General features: G+C 39.1%; 1 protein-coding gene across 1 annotated transcript in view; it reads right to left on the reverse strand.

Annotated features, from left to right (window-relative positions):
• CHIC1 (cysteine rich hydrophobic domain 1) overlaps positions 1–23935 on the reverse strand; it is a 77747-nt gene that overhangs the window by 7709 nt on the left and 46103 nt on the right. The window contains exons 4-5 of the mRNA XM_007526065.3: positions 2411–2467; positions 926–985 (exon numbers count right to left, since the gene is read on the reverse strand). Of these exons, the coding sequence (XP_007526127.1) occupies positions 926–985; positions 2411–2467 (117 nt within the window). The remainder of the gene's footprint in view (positions 1–925; positions 986–2410; positions 2468–23935) is intronic.

Here is a 23935-nt window from a genome sequence, read left to right on the forward strand (position 1 = left end):
AGTGCTTTAGACTAACTTTTCTCAGAGTGAGAGAAAGAGAGAGAGAGAGAGAGAGAGAGAGAGAGAGAGTCAGAGAGAGAGAGGGAGCTTTAGACAGACTTTTCTCAGAGAGAGAGTTACACACACACACACACATACACACACACACACACACACACACACACACACACACACACACACGCACGCACGCACACACGCGCGCAAAGGCATCACAGTGCCAAAGCTTTCTTTAGTGTGTGTGTGGGGTCTGGTTTGAACCTGGGCTGCAAGCTTGGCAAAGCGAATACACCACCCAAGTGAGGTACTTTGTTGATCCCAGAAATATTTTTTTCCAATAGCATCCATGCCCATTACCATATGTAATAGTTTGCACATGTGCTGAAAGGAGATTAAGTATGTACAATGATTTCATCTGGATATACTAGCTGAGATTTTTTCTAAGATTTCAATAATACCTAGCTTTCAAAATATTTTATGTTGGTTTAAAATCTGAAGAGGATGAAAGGATAACTTTTGACTGACAAAGTTTCACAAAAAAAAAGGGAGAAAGATTTGACAAACGATTAACATAGTAAAATCCAAGATTTAGGAAGAAGTAAAAAGGTAAATAAAAATAACTCAATACTGGGGAGTCGGGCTGTAGCGCAGCGGGTTAAGCGCAGGTGGTGCAAAGCACAAGGACCGGCATAAGGATCCCGGTTCGAACCCCGGCTCCCCACCTGCAGGGGAGTCACTTCACAGGCGGTGAAGCAGGTCTGCAGGTGTCTATCTTTCCCTCCTCCTCTCTGTCTTCCCCTCCCTCTCTCCATTTCTCTCTGTCCTATCCAACAACGACAACAACAATAATAACTACAACAATAAAACAACAAAAGCAACAAAAGGAAATAAATAAAATAAATATTAAAAAAAATAACTCAATACTTACATACTCCATCATATTGTTAGATTCACATTTCCTTTTGGTCAACTTCCAGTGCAAAGCAAGCTAAGAAAATACAGTTTGATAAGAATTTTGATAATTGATAACAGCCACTGGGAGAATCTTAAAACTGCAGAGCTGGTGAATGTTTATGTTTCTTTACTGTGATGGTGACTGGCAGAGAGGGTTGGAGGGATGTGTGTTTCTGACTCACCCAAGAAGCTTGTAGTTAAAAATTAGATTTGATTTTGGGATACTATGTTCTAAATTTAGGAAACAATTAATTGTGTGCTAAAATGACATGGTGCATTAGGAAAAAAAAATCTCAAGATTCTGAAGTTCAGATGATTTCTATTTACTGGAAATAATGCTAGTTATCTATAGGATGGAAAGAGTGGCAGTAAGTTGCTGCCTTGCTTGACTTTCGGGTCTTACACAGTGGACTCTAGGCAGAGAAAAGAGATCCTGTGGGTCCTTTGATTCAGTATAAGAGATGTTTCAGAAGCCAGCTTCTAGGTAATTGTCCATGGAGAAAGGTTACTGAGGCTAAATGTCAATTGCAGTGTATCCTTTCAGGAGCATCCCTGCCCTACTGAATAAATTCTAAACCTTTTTTTATTTATAATTTACATTACAAATAAAAATGTAAGTATTCTTAATGTCACCAATGACTTGCCAGAAATACATGCACTTTAGTGTATTAACTCTCCCTAGGAGACAGTCCAGTGCTGACACACTTTCATTTTTTAATTAAATGATTTTAAGCAGTGTCAAGCAGATGTAATTTACTTTGAAGGGAGATGAGAGAGAGAGACTGAGATTCTGTTTATTTTCATAAGACCTTTTGGTCCTTCTAGAATATCTAAAGGTTAGGTCTTAGAGGAATAGAAAGCCAATGAGAGCGACTAATAAACAAAAAGTGATTTGGGCTTTGGGAAAGGGAAATACCAGAGGGGGAGGGTTAAGAGTCAGAATCTTGGTTCACATGCTCACTATTTTAAATTATTTATTTATTATTGGATAGAGATAGAGAGAAATTGAGAGGGGATGGGGGAGAGAGAGAGGGAGACAGACAGAGAGACACCTACAACTCTACTTCACCACTTGTGAAGCTTTCTTCCTGCAGGTCAGAACCAGAGGCTTGAACCTGGGTCCGTGTACACTATAGTATGTGTGTTTAACCAGATGTGCTACCAGCTGGTCCCCCATGTTTACTTTTAACTAAAACAATTTTATTGTATATTATAAAAGTCATGTTGGGTATAAAATAAAGGAGGCTGAGGGAGATAACACAAAAAGGGATTTTATTTTTTAATTATTATTTGTTTTACAAAAAGGATTTAAAAAAATAAAAAACTGAAGAGAAAAAATATTTGTAAAGAATGTATTAAGATTATTTTTTTTTCTTGTCAAATTCATTCTTCTGTGGTCTGAAAGGTTTCATTTTTCAACTTCTAATACAGATAGTTGTATGAACACTTATTTACTTACCTTGTGATATAATCTGTTATTTTCCCATTCTAGTAACTTCTGAATTGATCTTCTGGTCTAAGAGAAAGAATCAAGGCTTTGTTATAAGATGAGTTGGAGAACTTTATAAACTATATGTATTTATTTTTTCTTTTAAAAAATATTTATTCCCTTTTGCTGCCCTTGTTTTATTGTTGTAGTTATTATTGTTGTTATCGTTGTTGGATAGGACAGAGAGAAATGGAGAGAGCAAGGGAAGACAGAACGAGGAAGAGGAAGATAGACACCTGCAGACCTTCTTCACCACTTGTGAAGCTACTCCCTTGCGGATGGGGATCCGGGGGCTCGAGTCGGGATCCTTGTGCCGATCTTTGTGCTTTGTGCCACCTGTGCTTAACCCACTGTGCTACCAGCCTACTCCTTATGTATTTATTTTCTGCTTACTTTCAAATATCCCATTATTTTTTCCTCTTGTATTTCTGTCAGAGTCAAGGAAAATGATGTAACTGACAAAAAGTACCAGAAGAGAAACAGGTTTTTTTTTTGGCCACCTGGGTTATTGCTGGGGCATGGTGCTAGCACTATAAATCCACTGCTCCTGGCAGCCATTTTTCCCCATCTCCCCCATCTTGTTTTATTTGACAGGACAGAGAGAAATTGAGAGGGGAAAGGAGATAAGAGACGGAGAAAGAGAAACAACTACAGACCGGCTTCGCTACTTGTGAAGAATCTGCCTTGCAAGTGGAGAGCGGGGGCTTGAACCTGGGCGCTTGTGCATGGTAGTATGTGCTTAATATGGTGTGCCATTGCCAGGCTGAGAAGCTATTTTTGGGGTATTATACTGTTATGGTAACATCTTTCCCTCATACACAGGATTTCAGTACATGCTTTACAAACTGGAATATGTACAAACTACTATCTTGTATTGTCACTTTACTGAACTCTTAGGAAAGTACTACTGATACCGCTAGCAGTCCATTTATAGATTGAAGTTACATTTCTGCATCTTTACCTAAAGTCAGGTGCATGTGTGTGGCTAGCACATGGAGAAGGGGAAAGGTAATATCCCTAGGCTGACATGATACTCATCAGTCATGACCACCATTTTAGCTGTTGCTAAATGTATTCACATGGCTCCAGTGTTTGGGAAAGTTAACAGACCATGGTTTATTTCTATATGCATTTATGTTTATATGAAATTTAAACATAGTTTTTTTTCTATTTTTTAACATAGTTTAATTTTATGAAAAATTAAGTGATGGAGATATACCACAGCAGACTTCTGGGAGGGGTGGCCATGGAATAACTGGGATCGAATCACCTCTCCTCTCGAAAGAACAAATAAATACAAGAGACCCAACTGAAGTCATAATCTACAGCTGAAAGTTCTGCAGCCTCAGGTGGGTGTTTGCATGCAGTTGGGGCAAAAAGGGCCGCAGGTTGAAAAACAGAAAAATTGAATCAGAGTTTGGGCAGTGCGGGCGCTAAGCTGCACCATTTTGGTGATTTCACTTTAAGCACAGCAAGCAACATTGTTCCTAGTGCCAGGACAAAAGAAACAGGGGCTTAAAACCTCTCAGTCTTTGACGTGTGTGTGTGTGTGTGTGTGTGTGTGTGTGTGTGTGTGTGTGTGTGTGTTAGTCTTCTGAATTTAAGGCAAGGACACAAGATAAAACAGGGCATTTGTGACCACAAGACAGCCCAAAGCAACCACTCCTACCACCCCATCCCACCTGCCGTGGAGCATACAAACAAGAGAAAACTAGAGAGCACAATAGCACCACTAGCTTGCCATCAATAACCAGCACAAAAAATGTGCAAGCAGAGAACCAGAACTAAACAGCCAACCATGTCATATCAGCCAGATAGAATGAAACAGAGGAAATCCAAGGAATTATGGATTTAGAGAGACTCTAAGAGACAGACTACAGAAAGCTCATTATATGGACTCTCCAAGAATTCAAGCAAGAATTAAGATAGCATGTTACTATGGAATTAAAACATACAAGAGAGGAACTTATAACAGAGTTCACTAAAAATCTTCAAATCTCCAGGGAGTCGGGCAGTAGCACAGCAGGTTAAGCGTACATGGTGCCAAGTGCAAGGACCGGCATAAGGATCCCGGTTTGAGCTCGCAGCTCCCCACCTGCAGGGGAGTAGCTTCACAGGTGGTGAATCAGGTCTGCTTTCTCTCCCTCCTCTGTCTTCTCTTCTTCTCTCCATTTATCTCTGTCCTGTCCAACAACAATGACATCAATAACAACAACAATAATAACTACAACAATAAAACAACAAGGGCAACAAAAGGGAAAGTAAATTAAAAAAGAAGTATTAAAAAATCTTCAAATCTTGAAAGAAGAACTTTAGTCAGAACTCACTAAGCAGTTAGGAAGCATGAAAGAAAAATTTCAAGCACAACTCCTGGGAGTAAAAGACAATCTAACTGCAATCCATGCAGAGGTAGAAGGCTTAGGAAGTAGAATCGCACATTCAGAAGAAATATTCTCCAATATAGAAGATACAGCCAGCCCACTCTTTCAATTTAAAGACGAGAGAGAGAGAGAGAGAGAGAGAGAGAGAGAGAGAGAGAGAGAGAGAAATGGTTCAGGAAGACTGAAGCAACCCTCTGTGAAATTGTAGACTCTAGGGAGTCAGGTGGTAGCAGAGTGGGTTAAGTGCAGATGGTGCAAAGCGCAAGGACTGGCATAAGGATGCCGGTTCGAGCCCCCAGCTCCCCACCTGCAGAGGAGTCGATTCATAGGTGGTGAAGCAGGTCTTTAGGTGTCTCTATTTCTCTCCCCCTCTCTGTATTCCCCTCCTCTCTCCATTTCTCTCTGCCCTATCCAACAATGACGACATCAATAACAACAACAATAATACAACAAGGGCAACAAAAGGGAATAAAAAAAGAAATTGTAGACTCCATCAAAAGATAAAATATAAGAGTGATAGGTATATCTGAGGAGGAGGACAAGGGCAAAGGCCCAGAGTTCATTTTCAGAGCAATTTTAGCTGAGAACTTCTCTCACTAAGGAAACCCTCAGAACATTCTCATTCAAGAAGCAGAAAAATCACCCAGATTTATAAATTCAAAAAGACCAACACTAAGGCACATTAATGTAAAACTAAAAAGTCAGTGACAAGGAAAAAAATCTTGCTGGCTGTTAGGGAATGAAAAGAAATTACATACAAAGGCAGAGCTATAAGACTTTCATCAGATTTCTCTTTACAAAGTTTAGAGGCAAGGAGAGAGTGGAATGACATATTTAAAGTTCTAAAAAAGAGGGAATTCCAGCCACAATTCTTATATGCTGCAAAATTATCCTTCAAATATGAGGGAGAAATAAAGGTTTTCTCAAATATTCAAGAACTAAAGGGATTTGCCACAATCAACCCCACCTTATAAGAACTACTGAAACAAGTCCTACAAGAAAGGAGGAAACAAAAGAATACATGTTCCAAACACCAAGTTGCAGATGCTACCATGACGCCAACTTGACTCCCCCAGACAGATGACCTCTCCAATGTACTCTGGAACCCCACCTCTTCAGAGCCCTGACACAGTAGGGAAATATGGGGACAGGCTGGGAGTATGGATCAACCTGTCAATGCCCATGTCCATTGGAGAAGCAATTACAGAAACCAGACCTCCCACCTTCTATACCCCATAATGACCCTGGGTCCATGCTCCCAGAGAGATAAAGAATAGGAAAGCTTCTAATGGAGGGGATGGGATATGGAACTCCGGTGGTGGGAAATGTGTGGAATTTTTTCCCTCTTAGTCTATGGTTTTGTTGATATTTTCTATTTTTATTCTATAAATAAATAAATAAATAAATAAATAAATGAATAAAAGAGATATACCATAGCAACACTAATCAAAGGAAAGCTGGAGTCACTTTAATAATTCAGACAAAGTAGACTTCAGAGTAAGTAAAATAATCATCTATAAAGAGGGAGTATATATAATGATGAAAAGTCGACCTATTAATGATTTTTAATATATATGTGACTGAGAACATCAAACTGTGTGAGGTAAAAACTAAGAAAACTGCAAGTTGGTCAGTCGGAGACTTTAATACCCTTTTACCTGAAAAAGTAAAAAAAAAAATTACAGAAAATCAGTAAGGACATATTTGAACTCAATGGCATCACTGATCAATTTGACCTCCCAGAAACTTCTTCAAGGAAGTTCATCTACGCCGATGACATCTGCTGTGCAACTCAGGCATCAAAGTTCGACATCCTCGAGGAAACACTCACGAAAGACATGTCTCTGATATCTGATTACTGTAAAAAATGGCGACTAATCCCTAGCACTGCAAAAACGGTATCATCTGTTTTCCATCTACACCATGCCTCGGCCTCGCGTGAGCTTAATGTGCAGCTTGGCGATACGAGAATCCGGCATGAAGCCCAGCCAGTCTATCTTGGCATTACTCGCGATCGCACTCTGTCATTTCACAAACATCTCATAAAAACTGCAGCAAAGGTGGGCGCGAGGAATAACATCATTCCAAGACTGGCCAGCTCCTCATGGGGCGCAAGCGCTTCCACACTGCGATCATCATCTCTGGCATTATGCTATTCCACTGCAGAATACTGTGCCCCAGTATGGTTCTGTAGCTCCCATGTCCACTTGGTCGATTCCAAATTACATTCCTCCATGAGGATAATTTCTGGAACCATCCGTTCCACCCCGGTTCCATGGCTGCCAGTTCTTAGCAACATCGCCCCGCCAGATATTCGTCGGGATGCGGCATCATCTAAGTTCATTTCCCACGTCTACGCTCGACCGGACCTCCCAATATACGCGGATATCTTCGCCCACCCTGTCCAACGCTTGACGTCTCGTCACCCAATCTGGTCCCTTACACCTACACTGAACTTCTCTGTTCCAGTCTCTTGGAAACAGAGCTGGCAGTCAGCTGAGGTAAAGAACAAACACCTCATCACAGACCCCTGTAGGCGTCAACCCAGCTTTGACCTAGCACGTTATGATTGGGCCCTCCTCAATCGCTATCGAACAGGCCATGGCCAGTGCGCCGCTATGTTCCATCGCTGGGGAGCCAGAGACGACCCAAACTGCCCCTGCCGCTCCAGACAGACTATGACCCACATAGTCAATGACTGCCACCTCTCCAGATTCAAAGGAGGTCTCGAAACTTTACATCAGGCTCAACCTGATGCTGTTGACTGGCTACGGAAGAAGGACAAACGCTAGAAGAAGAAACTGGTCAATTGGATGTTATTGATATCTGCAGACTATTTTGTAACTCATGAATCTAGTATTACCTAATGTGATAACCAAACAAATGTTATTTGAACATAGATTCAAAATCCTGAACAAAACACTAGCAAATCAAAAATGCATACATTGCAGTAAGTGGGATTTATGTAGCAAAGCTACATGAACATTTAATAATCAATTATTGTAATCTATGAGTGGACAGCAGTAAAGACTATAGTTAACAATATTATTGCATATTTGAATGTTGCCAAGACAGTGAACTTTTATTCTTTTAATCTGATTATTATTATTATTGAAGCATCACTGTATTACAAATATCAATACTATTGATTATTGTGCAGAATGCTTCAATAAACATGGAAGTACATATATTTCTTTGCTTTAGTATTTTTGTACTTTTCCTTTAAAATATTTTATTTATTTTGAATAAAGACAGAGGGGGATCAAAGAGGGAGAAAGACAGACACCTGTAGCACTGCTTCACTGCTTGTGAAGTTCTTCCCCAAAGGTGGGGACCAGGAACTTGAACCAGGATCCTTGTGTATTGTAACATTTGCACTCTACCAGATGCACTACCATCCAGCCCCCATATATATATATAATTTTTATTTATTTATTAAAAGGAAACACTGACAAAACCATAGGATAAGAGGGGCACAACTCCACACAATTCCCACCACCAGAACTCCATATCCCATCCCCTCCCCTGATAGCTTTCCTATTCTTTAACCCTCTGGGAGTATGGACCCAAGGTCATTGTGGGATGCAGAAGGTGGAAGGTCTGGTTTCTGTAATTGCTTCCTCGCTGAACATGGCATTGACAGGTGGATCCATACTCCCAACCTGCCTCTCTCCTTTCCCTAGTGGCAGCCCCCATATTTTTGTATTTTTCTGGTTCAAACCCAGAAGTGGGATAATTGGGTCATCAGTCTTTATATTTTTAATTTTTTGAGGAATCTCCATCTTGCTTTTAATAATGTATGCAACAAATTATATTCTCCCAACAGTGCCAAATTGCTCCCTTCTCAAGAGAGTAGAATTCATATATTCTCATGACAAGAAAAACATCTCTATGCATAGTGATATACGTTAGAGTTATTTTGGTGATTATAATATACACAAATATTGGATCATTGTACTTCCTACCTGAAAGCAGTATGCCATATATACATTATACTTCAAACATTAATGTAATCTAGTACAACAGACAACTGAAGAAGAAAATGCATGTGATTGTATCAATAGATGCAGAAAAGCATTGGACAAAATCCAGTATACATTTCTGACCAAAACAAAGAACAAGAAGGACAGGGAGAGGTCTGGTGGGATGGAAACTTTTGGTTTCTGGTACATGATGGTGGAGCAGTACCTAAGTTGTGAGTGAGGGTATTTTGCAGATACCTATTATAGGGAGATGAGAAATTGTATCCATGCATTAAGAACTGTACTAAAAAAAAACTGTACTGTAAACCATTAGCCCCCCCAATACATTGATAAAAAATTAGAGACAGTGAAAAGCACTAAGAAGAAAAAAAGTCAACATGTTATGCATGTACAAACTATTGTATTTACTGTCAACTATAAAACATTAATCCCTCAATAATGAAATTAAAAAGAAGAAAAAAGTCACAGTAAACTCACTCTTCTTTTTTTTCCCTGAGACCACTCTATTGGGACCATGCTGATTTGCAAGACTAGTTACAGACATACAGCTTCATACTTTCTTTTTTTTTTTAAATTATATTTATTTATTTATTCCCTTTTGTTGCCCTTGATTTTTTAAATTGTTGTTGTAGTTATTGTTGTTATTGATGTCGTTGTTGGATAGGACAGAGAGAACTGGAGAGAGGAGGGGAAGACAGAGAAGGGGACATAGACACCTGCAGACCTGCTTCACCACCTGTGAAGCGACTCCCCTGCAGGTGGGGAGCCGGGGGCTCATACTTTCTATGATAGGTATTAGCACATTATACACTCCATTAATTATCTCATCCTCCTCTACCACTGGACACTGGGATCTTTAGAGTCTTTAGATCTGTTGTAGTAGACCATAACTAGCTAAGGTTTCACTATGTCTTTTTCCCTTTGTCTTGTTTCTTAACTCCCACCTATGAGTGATACCATCTATTATTCATCTTCCTTCTGGCTTATTTCACCTAACATGATCATCCCTTCAAGCTCTAAGTTGTAGCAAAAGGAAGATCTAATTTTTTCTTTTTCTTTTCTTTCTTTTTCTTTCTTTCTTTCTTTTTTTTTTTTGCTGGGGCTTGGTGCCTGCATTACAAATCCACTGATCTTGAAGGCCTTTTTTTTCCGATTTTTTTTTGGGTAGGACAGAGAGAAACTGAGAGGGGAGGGGAAGATGGAGAGGAAGAGAGAAAGACACCTGAAGACCTGCTTCACCATTGGTGAAGTGATCCCCCTGCAGGTGAGGAAATGGAAGCTCGAACCAGGATCCTTATGGAGGTCTCTGACTGGTACTATGTGCGCTTAACCCAGTGTGCCACTGCCCGGCCCCGATTTAAGCATTTCTTAAAGCTGAGTTTTTATGTCATAACTTCCTCAACCACACATCTGTCCTTGGGAACTTGTACTGTTTCCAAATTTTAGCTATTATAAATAGTACTGCAATGAAGACAGATATATATCCACATATCCACAAAAGCCAAGTCAAGATGGATCAAAGACATATATATCAGGATGGAAATCATGAAACACATAGAAGGAAACACTGATAGAATGCTCCATTATGTCCTCTTCAGAAATGTCTTTGGAGTTTCAAGTCCAACAGCAAGGAAAAGAAAGGCAAAAATACGCCAATGAGATTAAAACAAACTGAAAAGTTTCTGCACAGTCAAACGAACCATCACCAAAAGAAAAAAAAAAGGCTCTGTAATGAATGGGAGGAGATTTTTACACACTATTCATAGAGACAGTGGGTTACTTTATTTCTTATATGAGCAATGTGAAAGTGGAATTTGAAATAAAGAATACAATACTATATAGATTTCTGGAGGCATGACCATGGAGTAGCAGCAGATACATGGTTGCTCCCCAAACTACAAAAGTTAGTGAAAGAACATACCATATCTCATCAAACCACAGCTGGAACTACTAAGTCACAAATGGGTACAGATACGTATGGCCAGCAGGTGGAAAAAGAACAGGAGGAAAGATTTCTTTTTAAATTTTTTACTAAAGATTTAAAAACCTATAAAATAATACAGGTTTAATTCCACACCTTTCCCACCACCAGAGTTCTGTGTTCCTATCCCCTCCATTGGATACTGCAGTAGTTCTCTCAAGGTCACATATATGCACTTGAATATATATCTATAACTATCTATATCTATGTGTAATTTTTCTATTGTTGCTGAGGACTTATTCTGATGCAGTCTCCGCCCCCAGGTTTTTCTATGCCCCGCTAAATCCTAGAGTGCCCCCTTTCAACCAATCCTGGCTCCGCCCCCAGGTTTTCCTATGCCTCGCTAAATCCTAGAGTGCCCCCTTTCAACCAATCCTGGCCCTACACGTCACCCCTGGTTGTCGCCCAATAAAAAGCCCCCTCACCCCTCCCCTCGCTCTCTCTGGGCTCTCGGCTCTCCCTCTCTGAGGTCTCGCTCCCTGCTCTCCCCCCGTGGTCGGCCATTGCTGGCTGGCTCCACGTGGTCTGAACCAAACCTCCCCCCCATCCTATAATAAAGATCTGTGTACCCCTTTGCTCTGGACGTCCGCTCTCTTCTCCGCGGTGCAGCCCGACACCAGACCACCTCAACAACATTCTATGGTCTTGCTTTCACTTGCAAGAAAGATTTCTAGTATTATAGAAGAAATTATGCCTGCTGGCAGTCAGTGCCAGCTTTGTGAACTCCTTCCTTCCTTCCTTCCTTCCTTCCTTCCTTCCTTCCTTCCTTCCTTCCTTCCTTCTTTCCTTTTCTCGTCCTCTTCCTCCTCCTCCTCCTCCTCCTTCTTTTTTTCACCAGAGCACTGCTCAGCTTTGGCTTATGGTAGTGCTAAAAGTTGAACTTGGGACCTTTGTTGCCTCAGGCATAAACAGATCTTTGTATAACCATTAAGCTATGCCCTCAGCCTCTCTGGGTCCTTAAACTATGATCTCAGGACATCAGAGCACTGAGTTGTTAGCAAGGACTCACCAGTGTGGCTACTGAGATTCCACCTCTCACCTATGAGAATGGCCTGTATCAACAGGACAAGTGTTGGTGAAGGTGTGGAGAAAGAGGAGCTCTTAGGGGACAGGTGATGATGCACCTGGTTGAGTGCACATGTTACAATGCACAAGGACCCAGGTTAGAGTCCCTGGCCCCCATCTGCAAGGGGAAAGATATGTGAGTGGTGAAGTAGGGTTATAGGTGCCTCTCTGTCTCTCTTCCTCTTTATCTTCCCCTTCCCTCTCTATTTCTGATTGTATCAAATAAATAAAAGATAATAAAAATAATTATTTAAAAAACAGGAACTCTTACACTGTTAGTGGGAATGCCAACTGGTGCAGTCACTATAGAAATCAATATAGACAATCTCTAAACAAATATAAATGGAAATACCTTATGCTTTAGAAATGCCACTCATAAGCACTTATCCAAAGTGCACAAAAAGCACTAATTCAAAGAGATATATGCAATCCTCTGTTCATTAACTGTCTTATTCACAAAAGCCCAAATATGGAAACAACCTAAATGGCTATCAACAAATGACTGGATAAAGAAGTTAGGGAATATGTAACCCATGGAATTTGACTCTTGAGTTTCAGTTTCAAAAAGATGGTATCATGTCCTTCAGCACAAAATGCATGGAACTAGAGTTGAACTTAGTGAAGTAAGTAAAGAGATGAAAGATAACTGTTGAGTGGTTTAGTTCATATATGGAATTTAGAAAGTTTAAACACATGAACTTGGAGAACACACACACATTTTCATACTGTCTCAAAGACTTTGTTAGAACTATGATGGCTATAGTTAGAAGGGTAGAGGCACATAACTTTGATAGTGGGTGCACTGTGTTACTGTATCCTATAGCTTTATAATCTTATAACTCACTATTAAATTACTAAACTAAGAAATAGATATAATACCGTATGTAATGTACCCAAGTTGAAATACTAAGATATAACTTTTTAAATTTTTTAAGTTTTTTTAATTTGCTATCAATTTTTATTACAGTCTCCTTTTAAGATTAAGCTTCTTCAAAAATACACAATAGTCTTTAGTGAGTCAGTATCAAGTCCATAATGAAATAGTGTCCACTTAGACTTAGATACCCTCTTCACTACTTCCTATTACAGTTCTCTCACTCACTCCAAAGCTAACCTTAGCAAAGCAAGGACTGCAAAAGCTGAATAAGGGCAAGAGACTGGCATACCTTAACGATGACTCTTTAGTTACTATCAGGCCATTAAACCAGCTGGGGCTCTAATCAGGGAGTCCTGAGTCTCCCAAACAGACTCGATGGGCCTAGACCTCAAATCCCTTTCTCCATTGTTTCTGGTCATTTCTATCAGGAACAACAAAACAGACCCCTTTGTGGGCCCCCATAGGACCTTGCCCTCAACATGGATCAACAATGGTAGAGAATGTTCCATCCTCCGAAGGGAGGATGGAAAACATACTCTAAGATATACCTGAGGAAGATGGGTCCATACTGGGGCAGCATGGAATGTTCCTACTCATGACCACAGAACGTGAGCTCAGATCTAGAGGGATATAGAGGTCACAGAGGCTCCTAAGCTAATTATGGGCCCCAGATCACATCAAATTGATGGGGTTTACAGTAATATTTATACCCCTTTCCCATATTAGGGAGCTACTCTCTTCCCTGATCCAACTTTTTGGTCCTTTTCCCAGCCATGACATCATCTACCCAGACAATAATTAGGATTCACCTGCATATCAGATTTCAGGCTCAGGCAAAAACAACAAACAAACAAACAAAAAACCAAAACACTAGTATAGCTACAGGCCCTTTGAAATATAACTAAAATATACCTACTAGCTATCTACAAAATGGAGGACCCTACAACTCTTCACCTGTACTATTCCAACCTTTAGGTCTATGATTGTTCAATAGTTTGTTTGGCTTTGTATATTAACTCTCTTTTCAGCCACCAGGTTCCAGATGCTAGCAGGATGTGACCAGACTTCCCTTGACAGACAACCCCACCAACGTGCCTTGGAGCTCCACTTCCCCAGAGCCCTTCCCCACTAGAGAAAGAGAGAGACAGGATGGGAGTATGGATCGACCTGTCAACACCAATGTTCAGCAGGGAAGCAATTACAGAAGCCAGACCTTCATCCTTCTGCATCCCACAATGATCTTGGGTCCATACTCACTGAGGGTTAAAGAGTAGGAAAGCTATCAGTGGAGGGGTTGGTATACGTAGGTCTGGTGGTGGGTCCGATGGTTTTGTCAATGTTCCCTTTTTATAAATTAATTTTTTATAAATTAAAAATTTTTATAAATTTTTATAAATTTATAAATTTTTAATAAATTTTTATAAATTAAAATTTTTTTAAAAGATTAAGTTTTTAAAAATACAGAATAAATTATGCTACTTTTCCATTCAAACTATGTATTAATATCAAATGATCCACTGTAAAATTTTCAAGTTACTTAAACTTCCATGCATACCCAACCTGATTTCTTATTGCCCTGTAATAGAAACTGGCATCAATTTTAACATAATTTCCCAGCTACCCAGGAACACTGTGAAATATACTTGGTTTTCTTTGTATTTATAAGATTTACCTCTATCTTTTGAAGTGTAGCTACACTCGTATCTCTAAACCTTTTCCTATTAAGACAAAACAGACTTTAAGAAAAAAAAATGTATTTAGTAGTATTTTTTCAGAATAGCAATTTTAATATTTCAAAGTACAGATTATCAGATTTTTCTCCTATTTATTGTTCTTGTGAGGTGTATCTGTAAAGTTAATTGCCAAACCCAAGGTCTCCTAGACTTAACCTGATGCTATCTTTTAGATATATAGACTAGGATTTATTACATTGTAAATGTCATGTGATCACCACATGATAAGGTACCTTCTCAGCTGTAGAGGGTTATGCTGTAAATTCCAGTGTAAGTTCTCAGCTCTTAATACTTTTACAAAGCATGTTAGTGAGACGAGAATTAAAGTCCTGGCCTCTACATAAAGCTTGATTGCAACAAAGCATCAGTTAAACATGTACAGAAAGAACTGCAGATTGCACAACAGCAACAAAATCTATGAAGTGATACATTTGTGTCTGTTGTCTTTTTTTCTCTTGAATGAGTATATTAATATATACTTACTGTATATTACCTTACATCAACTCCTATCAGTTTTTCATTTTTGTAATTTATAATTATTATCACAAATAATTTTACTTCATTGTTCATTATATTTTCTCCTATTTTTTAAAAATCTATGCTTAATTTTGTGGTTTTTTTTTTTTTTTTTTGCCTCCAGGGTTATCGCTGGGGCTGGGTGCCTGTACCATGACTCCACTGCTCCTGGTGGCCATCTTTTTTCCACTGTTGTTGTTGCTGTTATTGTTGGATAGGACAGTGAGAAACTGAGAGAGAAGGGAAAGACAGAGAGGGGAGATAAAGACGAAAAGTATAAAACTAAAGAATGAAATAAAATAATATGAGTGGAAATTTTCAATATTGTTAAGATGCTGGTATGCTGGTTCTTAGTGTGATCTATAGATTCAATATAATACCAGAATAGGTCCAGCAATTTCTTTCATAGATATTGATTCTAAAAGTTATAAGGAGAAGCAAAAGATTTAGACTAGACAACACAATATTGAAGCCGAAGAATCAGAGGATTGACACTACTTGATCTCAAGACATATAAATATACTGTCATCAAGATACTATTATATTTGCAAGAATAATACAAATGAGAATAGAAAGTCCAGAATTAGACTTACATAAATGCTAAGTCATTTCATCTTTCACAAATGATCAAAAGCAATTCAATGACGGAAAGAATATATCTCCCCCTCTCTTTCTGAAACATGGTTCTTTTTATCTGTCACAGAATTCTAAAGTTTAAGGGATAAACTAGTTTAAGCCTTAGTATTAAGTATGCTGGTTTAATCAAGGAGAGCACAATAATTCAATATAAGAGATTCTTACCCAATTTAATTGTTCTAGAACTACTAGGCACCCATGTGTAAAAAAAAAAAATCCCTCTAGGAGGCCAGGCATGGCACACTCAGCTAAGCACATATATTATTGAGTGCAAGGACACACACAAGGATCCGGGCTCAAGCCCCCAGCTTCCCACCTGCAGAGGGGATGCTTCACAAGTATCCCTCTCCCCCTCCTCTCTCAATTTCTATCCTATCCAATAAAAGGGAAAAAATGGCTGCCAGGAGCAGTGGATTCATAGTGCTGGCACTAAGCCCTGGCAATAACCCTGGAGGAATAAAATCACTCTAAATAAGAAAAAAAATTTCATAAAAATTATCCAATATGGATCACAGATCTAACAGTAAAATCCTAGGCTATATATCTAAAAGATAAAATCAGATTAAGTCTAGGAGGCCTTGAGCTTAGCAATGGACTTTACAGATATACCTCATAAGAACAATATATAGGAGAAAAATCTGATAATCTGTACTTTGAAAATATTAAAATTGCTATTCTGAAAAAATACTATTAAGACAAAACAGACATTAAGAAAAAAACCTATCTAACAAGAGCATTACTCAACTTTGGCTTATGGCGGAGGTAGGAATATTAAATCTGGGTCCTCAGAATCTTCTGAATAATCACTAAGCTATTACCCCAGCCTTTTATGAAAATATTTTCAAAACATGTATTTGCTAAAGGGCCAGTATGAAAAAGATATAATGACTAATATAATACTAAATAAAAATGTGATCCAGAAATGGGTGTAGGTCTGAACAGAAATATCTTAACAGAAGTTACACAGAGGGCATATAATTTATATAGGAAGATTTAACTTTTTAAATTATGCTTATTAATTATGTTTATTTGATTTTTAATTAATGTTTAATTATCATTTGCCTATACAGAACTATAAATGATAATATAGGTAAGATACACTATACCCTTCTTATGATGAAAAAAATTCAAAACAGTGTCATCAAATGCTGGTGAAAATGTTGAGTAATAAGATTTTTTTCCCCAGTATTGGTTGGAATGTAAAATAGTATAGTCACTATAGAAGACAGTTTGTTAGTCTCTCAAAAGAAGGAAAATCCCCAAACAAAAAAATTAAACAGTCAGAAACTGTTTTTCCTTAGCTTTTACCCAAACAACTGAAATCTTATGTCAATATAAAGAGTGTATGTGGAATGTTTACAGCAGCCTTATTCATAATTGTCAAAATTTGAAAACAATCAATATATCCTTCAGTAGGTGAATGGATAAATTGTGGCATATCAAGGCAACAGAATATTGCTTTAGCAAAAAAGATCTATCAAATAAAAAAAAAGTGTCACAGAGGGGCCTAAAATGCACTTGGTAAGTAAGAGATGAAATCTGAAAAGACTGTATTTTCAATGATTCTACTTTATATGACATATACTGGAAAAAGGCCAATTTTTGGTGATAGCAAAAAAGTTTGGCAATTGCTTGGTATTTAGTAGTAGGAGGGAAAAGAATAGACATTACAGTGAATTACTCAGCCAGTGAAACTATTATTATTTTTTTATGTACTGTGACAAAAGACATATGCCATTCTACATTTAGCAAATCCCACAGATTGTACAACACAGAGTGAATGGTAATGTGAACCATGGACTTTAGTTAGTGATGTGCAAATATTGGCTTATCATTTAACAACTGCAACTGCACTTTTTTTTTTTTTAGTGTAAAATGTTAATAAAAACAAGAAACTGGCTATTGGGTGAGGAGGATATATGGCAACTATATATTTTTCTTTTTCTTTTTCTTTTTTTGCCTCCAGGGTTACTGCTGGGGCTCGGTGCCTGCACCATGAATCCGCTGCTCCTGGAGGCTCCCCCCTTTTGTTGCCCTTGTTGTTTTATTGTTGTTTTAGTAGTTGTTGTTGATGTCACCATTGTTGGATAGGACAGAGAGAAATGGAGCAGGGGAAGACAGAGAGGGGGAGAGAAAGAAAGACACCTGCAGGCCTGCTTCACCGCTTGTGAAGCGACTCCCCTGCAGGTGGGGAGCCAGGGCTCAAACCCGGATCCTTATGCTTCGTGCCACATGTGCTTATTAACCTGCTGTGCTACCACCTGACCCCCTTCTATACAGTTTTCTTAATATTTTCTGTAAAACTAAAAAAATTCAAAGCCTATCAATTAGAATATTATGCATAAGAGTAAGGTGAAATGCAGACACTGTCAAGTTAAAAACTGAGAGCATAATTCTACACTTCCATAAATAGACAGTTATTTGTAAATAGCATTAAATGACATGTCATGGTGAGGTCATGTATGATACAGTAAATCCTAACCATGGATTTTCAAAGTAAATCAATCTCCCAAATAACTTGGTTATAATAATAATTATCTACTGCCTTCTTATATGCTGATACTACAAGGAACCTTTCCTACTCTCTTTAAAAATCTGTATTTCTCCCAGTACTAGAACCTTTGGGACTTTGCTTGTATTTCTTGATGCTTCTCCTCTTGATTCCCTACCCTGTGATAATGCCTCTGCTGACCTCAACTAAATCAATGCAACCAGTACCACCATGCCACATTTTACTCCAGATTATATCCAGCTAAATCTAAGATGTCAACCTTTCAATTCCAATCATCTGGTAAGAGTTTTTCCTAACACATGGACTACCTAGTTCATTTCAAATGGTGCACTCCCTAACAGAGGTACTGATCTTAGATATAGACCAGGGCCTAGGGGACTGGGTACATGTACATATGTAGCGATGAGTCAATGGATGTTGGTATGCTTCTAAAAACCCCTTCTGTTTCATTAGTTTAATCCCCCCTGCTTAACACTATTCTATTTACATAACCACTTCATTCTATTTACATAACCGGTTAACAAGCACCACCCTCCCTCCAGGGCATTGGTGGTTCAGTGGTAGAATTCTTGCCTGCTCCGCCCCCTCTCTTTGTCATACCCTGATTTTCACCAGTCACTTTTCTCTCCACCCTCTCTGCGTTGCATCCTGTTCCCACCCTACTGGGCTAGTATATTTATAAGGACAAGATTGTTTGTAGTTTTAGTTTAGCTTAGCTTGGTATAGATTGCGCTGCATCCTGCATGAATAAAGAGATACTGCGTACAACCCAGCCATGAGTCCCTGGTCGTCTGTTATCCGCCCGTGAAGCCAGCCCGGCAAAAACAACAAATGGAGACTATATACCTCAAAGTAAAAGTACTCAGCAGTCTGCTGTGATTACACTTAGATGTAATAAGGTCAGCAAGCAAGTAGAAAAACCTATAGAAGGCACCATCGGGAGTCGGGCGGTAGCACAGCAGGTTAAGAGGAGGTGGTGCAAAGTGCAAGGATCAGCGTAAGGATCCCAGTTCAAGCCCTCAGCTCCCCACCTGCAGGGGAGTCGCTTCACAAGCGGTGAAGCAGGTCTGCAGGTGTCTTATCTTTCTCTCTCCTTCTCTGTCTTCCCCTCCTCTCTCCATTTCTCTCTGTCCTATCCAACAACAAAGACATCAATAACAACAACAACAATAATTACAACAGTAAAAAAAGGGCAACAAAAGGGAAAATGAATAAATATATATTTAAAAAGTCTTTAAAAAACAGAAGACACCATCAAGTGTCTAATCAAATATTTGCTACTTATGCCTAGATACCCTCCCCCCAGGCCCCCTACTTCACTTCCCTCAATCACTCTATTTACTCAACTAACTACACTAAAGAAAGTAAGAGACATCTCCTAATCTCTTCTGACAACATCAGCATTATTGTCACCCCTTGATGATCTTTAGAAGAACTATTATATACAATCGGCCAAGAGATATACTGGCAAAAGTACATATATCAACTAAAGAAGAATTATGTCCCCTATGACAACCTCTATTATAATCAGCAAACAAGTAAAATGCAGTAAAACTTAAGGTTAACTTAGTTCCCACTTAAACCCTAGGTCTATTCCCTCTCCAACTTGAGGCCAGATCATATAAACCCAAAACTGGTTTGGATACAACAAATGACACTGAATGATCTAACAACTGGAAGAAAATCTAATCTTGTCAGATAAAGAAAGAACTACAAAATCTGGATAAGGGCAAGAGACTGGATCACTTTAATGATGGCCTTTTTGGTCAATACCAGGCCACTCCATCATCTGGGGCTCTAATCAGGGAATCCTTGGATTTCCACATAGATATGATGGGCCTAGTCCTCTAATAGATCCCTCTCTCCACCATCACTGGTCACTTTCATCAGCATAAGCCCTCTTGTGGGCTTCTCCAGGACCTTGCCCTCCCTGTTGAGCAGCAATGGTAGGGACTGCATCACTCTCTGAAGGGAAGCTGGGCCAGCCTACTCTGCCACTCAAGGAAGACTAGTCTTGAAATGAGTGTAGCCTAGAATGTTCCTAGCTGTGACCATGCACTGTGAGCTTAGACTGACAGGGACTCAGAGGCTACACAGGCTGCTGTGTTAAATATGAATATATGACCCTAGGTCACATCAATGGGGTAAATAGTTAATGGTATTTATACACTTTCCTCATGTTTGGGAGCTATTCTCTGCCTTAATCTAATTTTCTAGCTCTATTTTCAACTCTGACACGATCTCCCCAGACAATATTTTTAGTTCACCTACATGCAAGGTATCAGGATCAGGCAAAAATTACTGAAGTCATGAGTCACATGGAACATATCTAAATAGACTTCCTAGCTTTTTCCCACATGAAGACTCCTTATTTCATCTGCTCTATTCCTACCTTTGGTCTCCTGCTTATTAAACAATTTGTCCTGCTATATATGCTACTGCCTTTCAGCCACCAAGCTGCAGATGCTACTATGATGCCATCCTGACTTCCCTGGGCAGACGACCTCACCAATGTGTCCTAAAGTTTCACCTCTCCAGAGTCCTAACCTGACAGGGAAAGATAGAAACAGGCTAGGGGTATGGATCGACTTGCCAATATACATGTCTAGTGAAGAAGCAATTATAGAAGCCAGACTTTCCACCTTTTGCTCCCATAAAGAATTTTGGACCAGGATGGGTAGTGGAACATCTGGTTGAGCTCACATTGCAATGTGCAAAGACCCAATTTCGAGCCCCTAGCCTTCACATGCAGGGGGGAAGCTTTGTGAGTAGTGAAATAGGGCTGCAGGTATCTCTGTCTCTCTCCCTTTCTATTTCCCCCTCCCTTCTAATTTCTGGCTGTCTTTATCCAATAAATAAAGTAAAAGATAATATCAAAGAATTTTGGTCCATACTCCCAGAGGGATAAAGAATAGGGAAGTTTCCAATGGAGAGGAGGGGACATAGAACTCTGGTGGTAGGAACTGTATGGAATTATACCCCTGTTATATTACAATCTTGTTAATCTTTATCAAATCACTAATAAAAAATTTAAATTATTTATTGAAAGAGGAGACAGAGTGTGTATGTGAGGGGGACAGGCAAAGACATGGGGGAAGAAGAGGGAGATTATAAAACAAATATTACTCTACTACAAATGGAAGGATCTGGGTATCAAGCTTGAAACCTCAAGCTTGCAAGTCTTGAACTCTGTTGAACTCTATTGCAGAGCCACTTCCTTGTTGCAAAAATGACATATTTAAGGTTCTGAAAGAAAAAAAGGGCCAGTTGCTGGCACATCTGGTTGAATGCACATGTTACAGTGCACAAGGACTGTTCAAGCCCCCAGTCCCCACTTGCGGGAGAAAGCTTGGCTAGTGGTGAAGCAGGTCTACAGGTGTCTCACTGTCTTTATTTACCCTCCTCCTCTCAATTTCTAGCTGTCTCTATCCATGAAATAGATGAAGATAATAAAAAAAAAACTAAGAAAAATGAAAAGAAAAATAATAAACTATCAGCCAGGAATTCTACATTTAATTAAATCATCCTTCAAAACAACAGTGGAGATTAAGATATTCCCAGCAGAACTTGGAATGGAGTTGGTGTATTGCACTAAAGTAAAAGACTCTGGGGTGGTTGGTGGGGGTTTCAGGTCCTGGAACATGATGGCAGAGGAGGAACTAGTGAGGGTTGTACTGTTATGTGGAAAACTGGGAAATGTTATGCATGTACCAACTATTGTATTTACTGTTGAGTGTAAAACATTAATCTTCCAATTAAAAAAAAAGATATTCCCAGCCAAACAAGCACTAACAGAATTCATTGATGATAGCATTACCTATAAGACATGCGAAAGGGTCATTCAGGTTGAATAAAGAAAGAATATTAGGCAGTCATGATGAAATAACACTAGAAAAAATAAGTGTAGGTGGCAAAGGGAGATAGTACAGCAAATAAAGCACTAGGCTCTTAAGGATGAGGTTCCAAGTTCAATTTCCAGGATCGCATGCATCAAAGTGATGTTCTGGTTCTCTCTCTACACAAGTTAATAAAATCTTTGAAGAAAGAAAAAGAGAAGGAAAGAAAGAAAGGAAGAAAGAAGTGCAGGAATAAATACAAGCCAGTATTGGTTGTTATGTTTTAGAACTTATTTCCTCTAATATGATGTAAATGACAAATGCACAAAATAATCACAAATCTTAATGTATGTAAGATGTAATCTATGATAACATCTATAAGAGTATATAAAACAGAGAAGTGTGCATACAAGTGAAGCAACAGTAATATTAAATCAAAGTAGTGAGGTATAAATGCTAAGATTTTAGTTACAAACCCCAGGATAACAACTTAGATAATAACATAAATATAAAAAATGAAACAATAAGATACATGATATACCTCAAAAATTCAATTAAATATAAAATAAGGAAACAACATAAAATTAAGAAAGAAAAAAAGCCCAGCCAAATGGCAGAAGATCTTTACAATCTGTTACCAAAAAAATTGTTTTTCCAAAATGGGTATATTAAAGTCACAACCAGTACCTCAGAATGTGAGCATAAAACCTGTGCCCATAGTATAAGCGCAAGGCCCGGCACAAGGATCTGGTTTGGAGATGGTGCTGGGAAAACTGTGTTAAAACATGCAGAAAAATGAAACTGAACTACTTTATCTCACCAGAAACAAAAGTAAACTCCAAATGGATCAAGGACTTGGATATCAGACCAGAAACTATCAAATACTTAGAGGAAAATATTGGTGGAACACTTTCCCATCTAAACCTCAAGGGCATCTCATGTTCAGTGGAGAAGCAATTACAGAAGCCAGAACTCCTACCTTCTGTACCCCAAAATAACCCTGATCTATACTCCCAACGAGGACGAAGTGATAGGAGGAAGATAAGAGGGCGCTGAACTCTATCAGCTCCCAGAGAGAGAGAGAGAGAAGGAAAAGAGAGGGACATATGGAGGTAGTAATCTTGTCATGAACAGCTTGGAGGGGAAAAGAGGATTAGATTAGGAAGAAACATTATGTATGAATATAGACAGATAGTTGTAGAGATGATGGCTGGCCCATGTCTACAACCTTAGGGGAACTGTGGTGCCTTGCAGTGGGGAGACTAAAGATTCAGAACTCTGGTGGTGGGAATGGTGTGGATTTAAACTCCTGTTGACATGTAATTTTGTAAAATAAAACATAAAATAAAATAATAAAAGTAAAATAAATAAATTGAAGAGCATGTTTGATGATATAAGCCCAATTGAAAGGAAGACTAAAACAAAAATAATCCAATGGGACCACATCAAATTGAAAAGTTTCTGCACAGCAAAAAAAAAAAAAAAAAAATCACCCAAGCAAAGAGACTCCTCACAGAATGGGAGAAGATCTTTACATGCTATACATCAGACAAGAGGCTAATAACCAAAATATATAGAAGAAAACTGCAGCAAAGGTGGGCGCGAGGAATAACATCATTGCAAGACTGGCCAGCTCCTCATGGGGCGCAAGCGCTTCCACACTGCGATCATCATCTCTGGCATTATGCTATTCCACTGCAGAATACTGTGCCCCAGTATGGTTCTGTAGCTCCCATGTCCACTTGGTCGATTCCAAATTACATTCCTCCATGAGGATAATTTCTGGAACCATCCGTTCCACCCCGGTTCCATGGCTGCCAGTTCTTAGCAACATCGCCCCGCCAGATATTCGTCGGGATGCGGCATCATCTAAGTTCATTTCCCACGTCTACGCTCGACCGGACCTCCCAATATACGCGGATATCTTCGCCCACCCTGTCCAACGCTTGACGTCTCGTCACCCAATCTGGTCCCT

This window comes from Erinaceus europaeus, chromosome X, assembly GCF_950295315.1.
Source record: "Erinaceus europaeus chromosome X, mEriEur2.1, whole genome shotgun sequence".
Lineage (NCBI taxonomy): Eukaryota > Metazoa > Chordata > Mammalia > Eulipotyphla > Erinaceidae > Erinaceus > Erinaceus europaeus.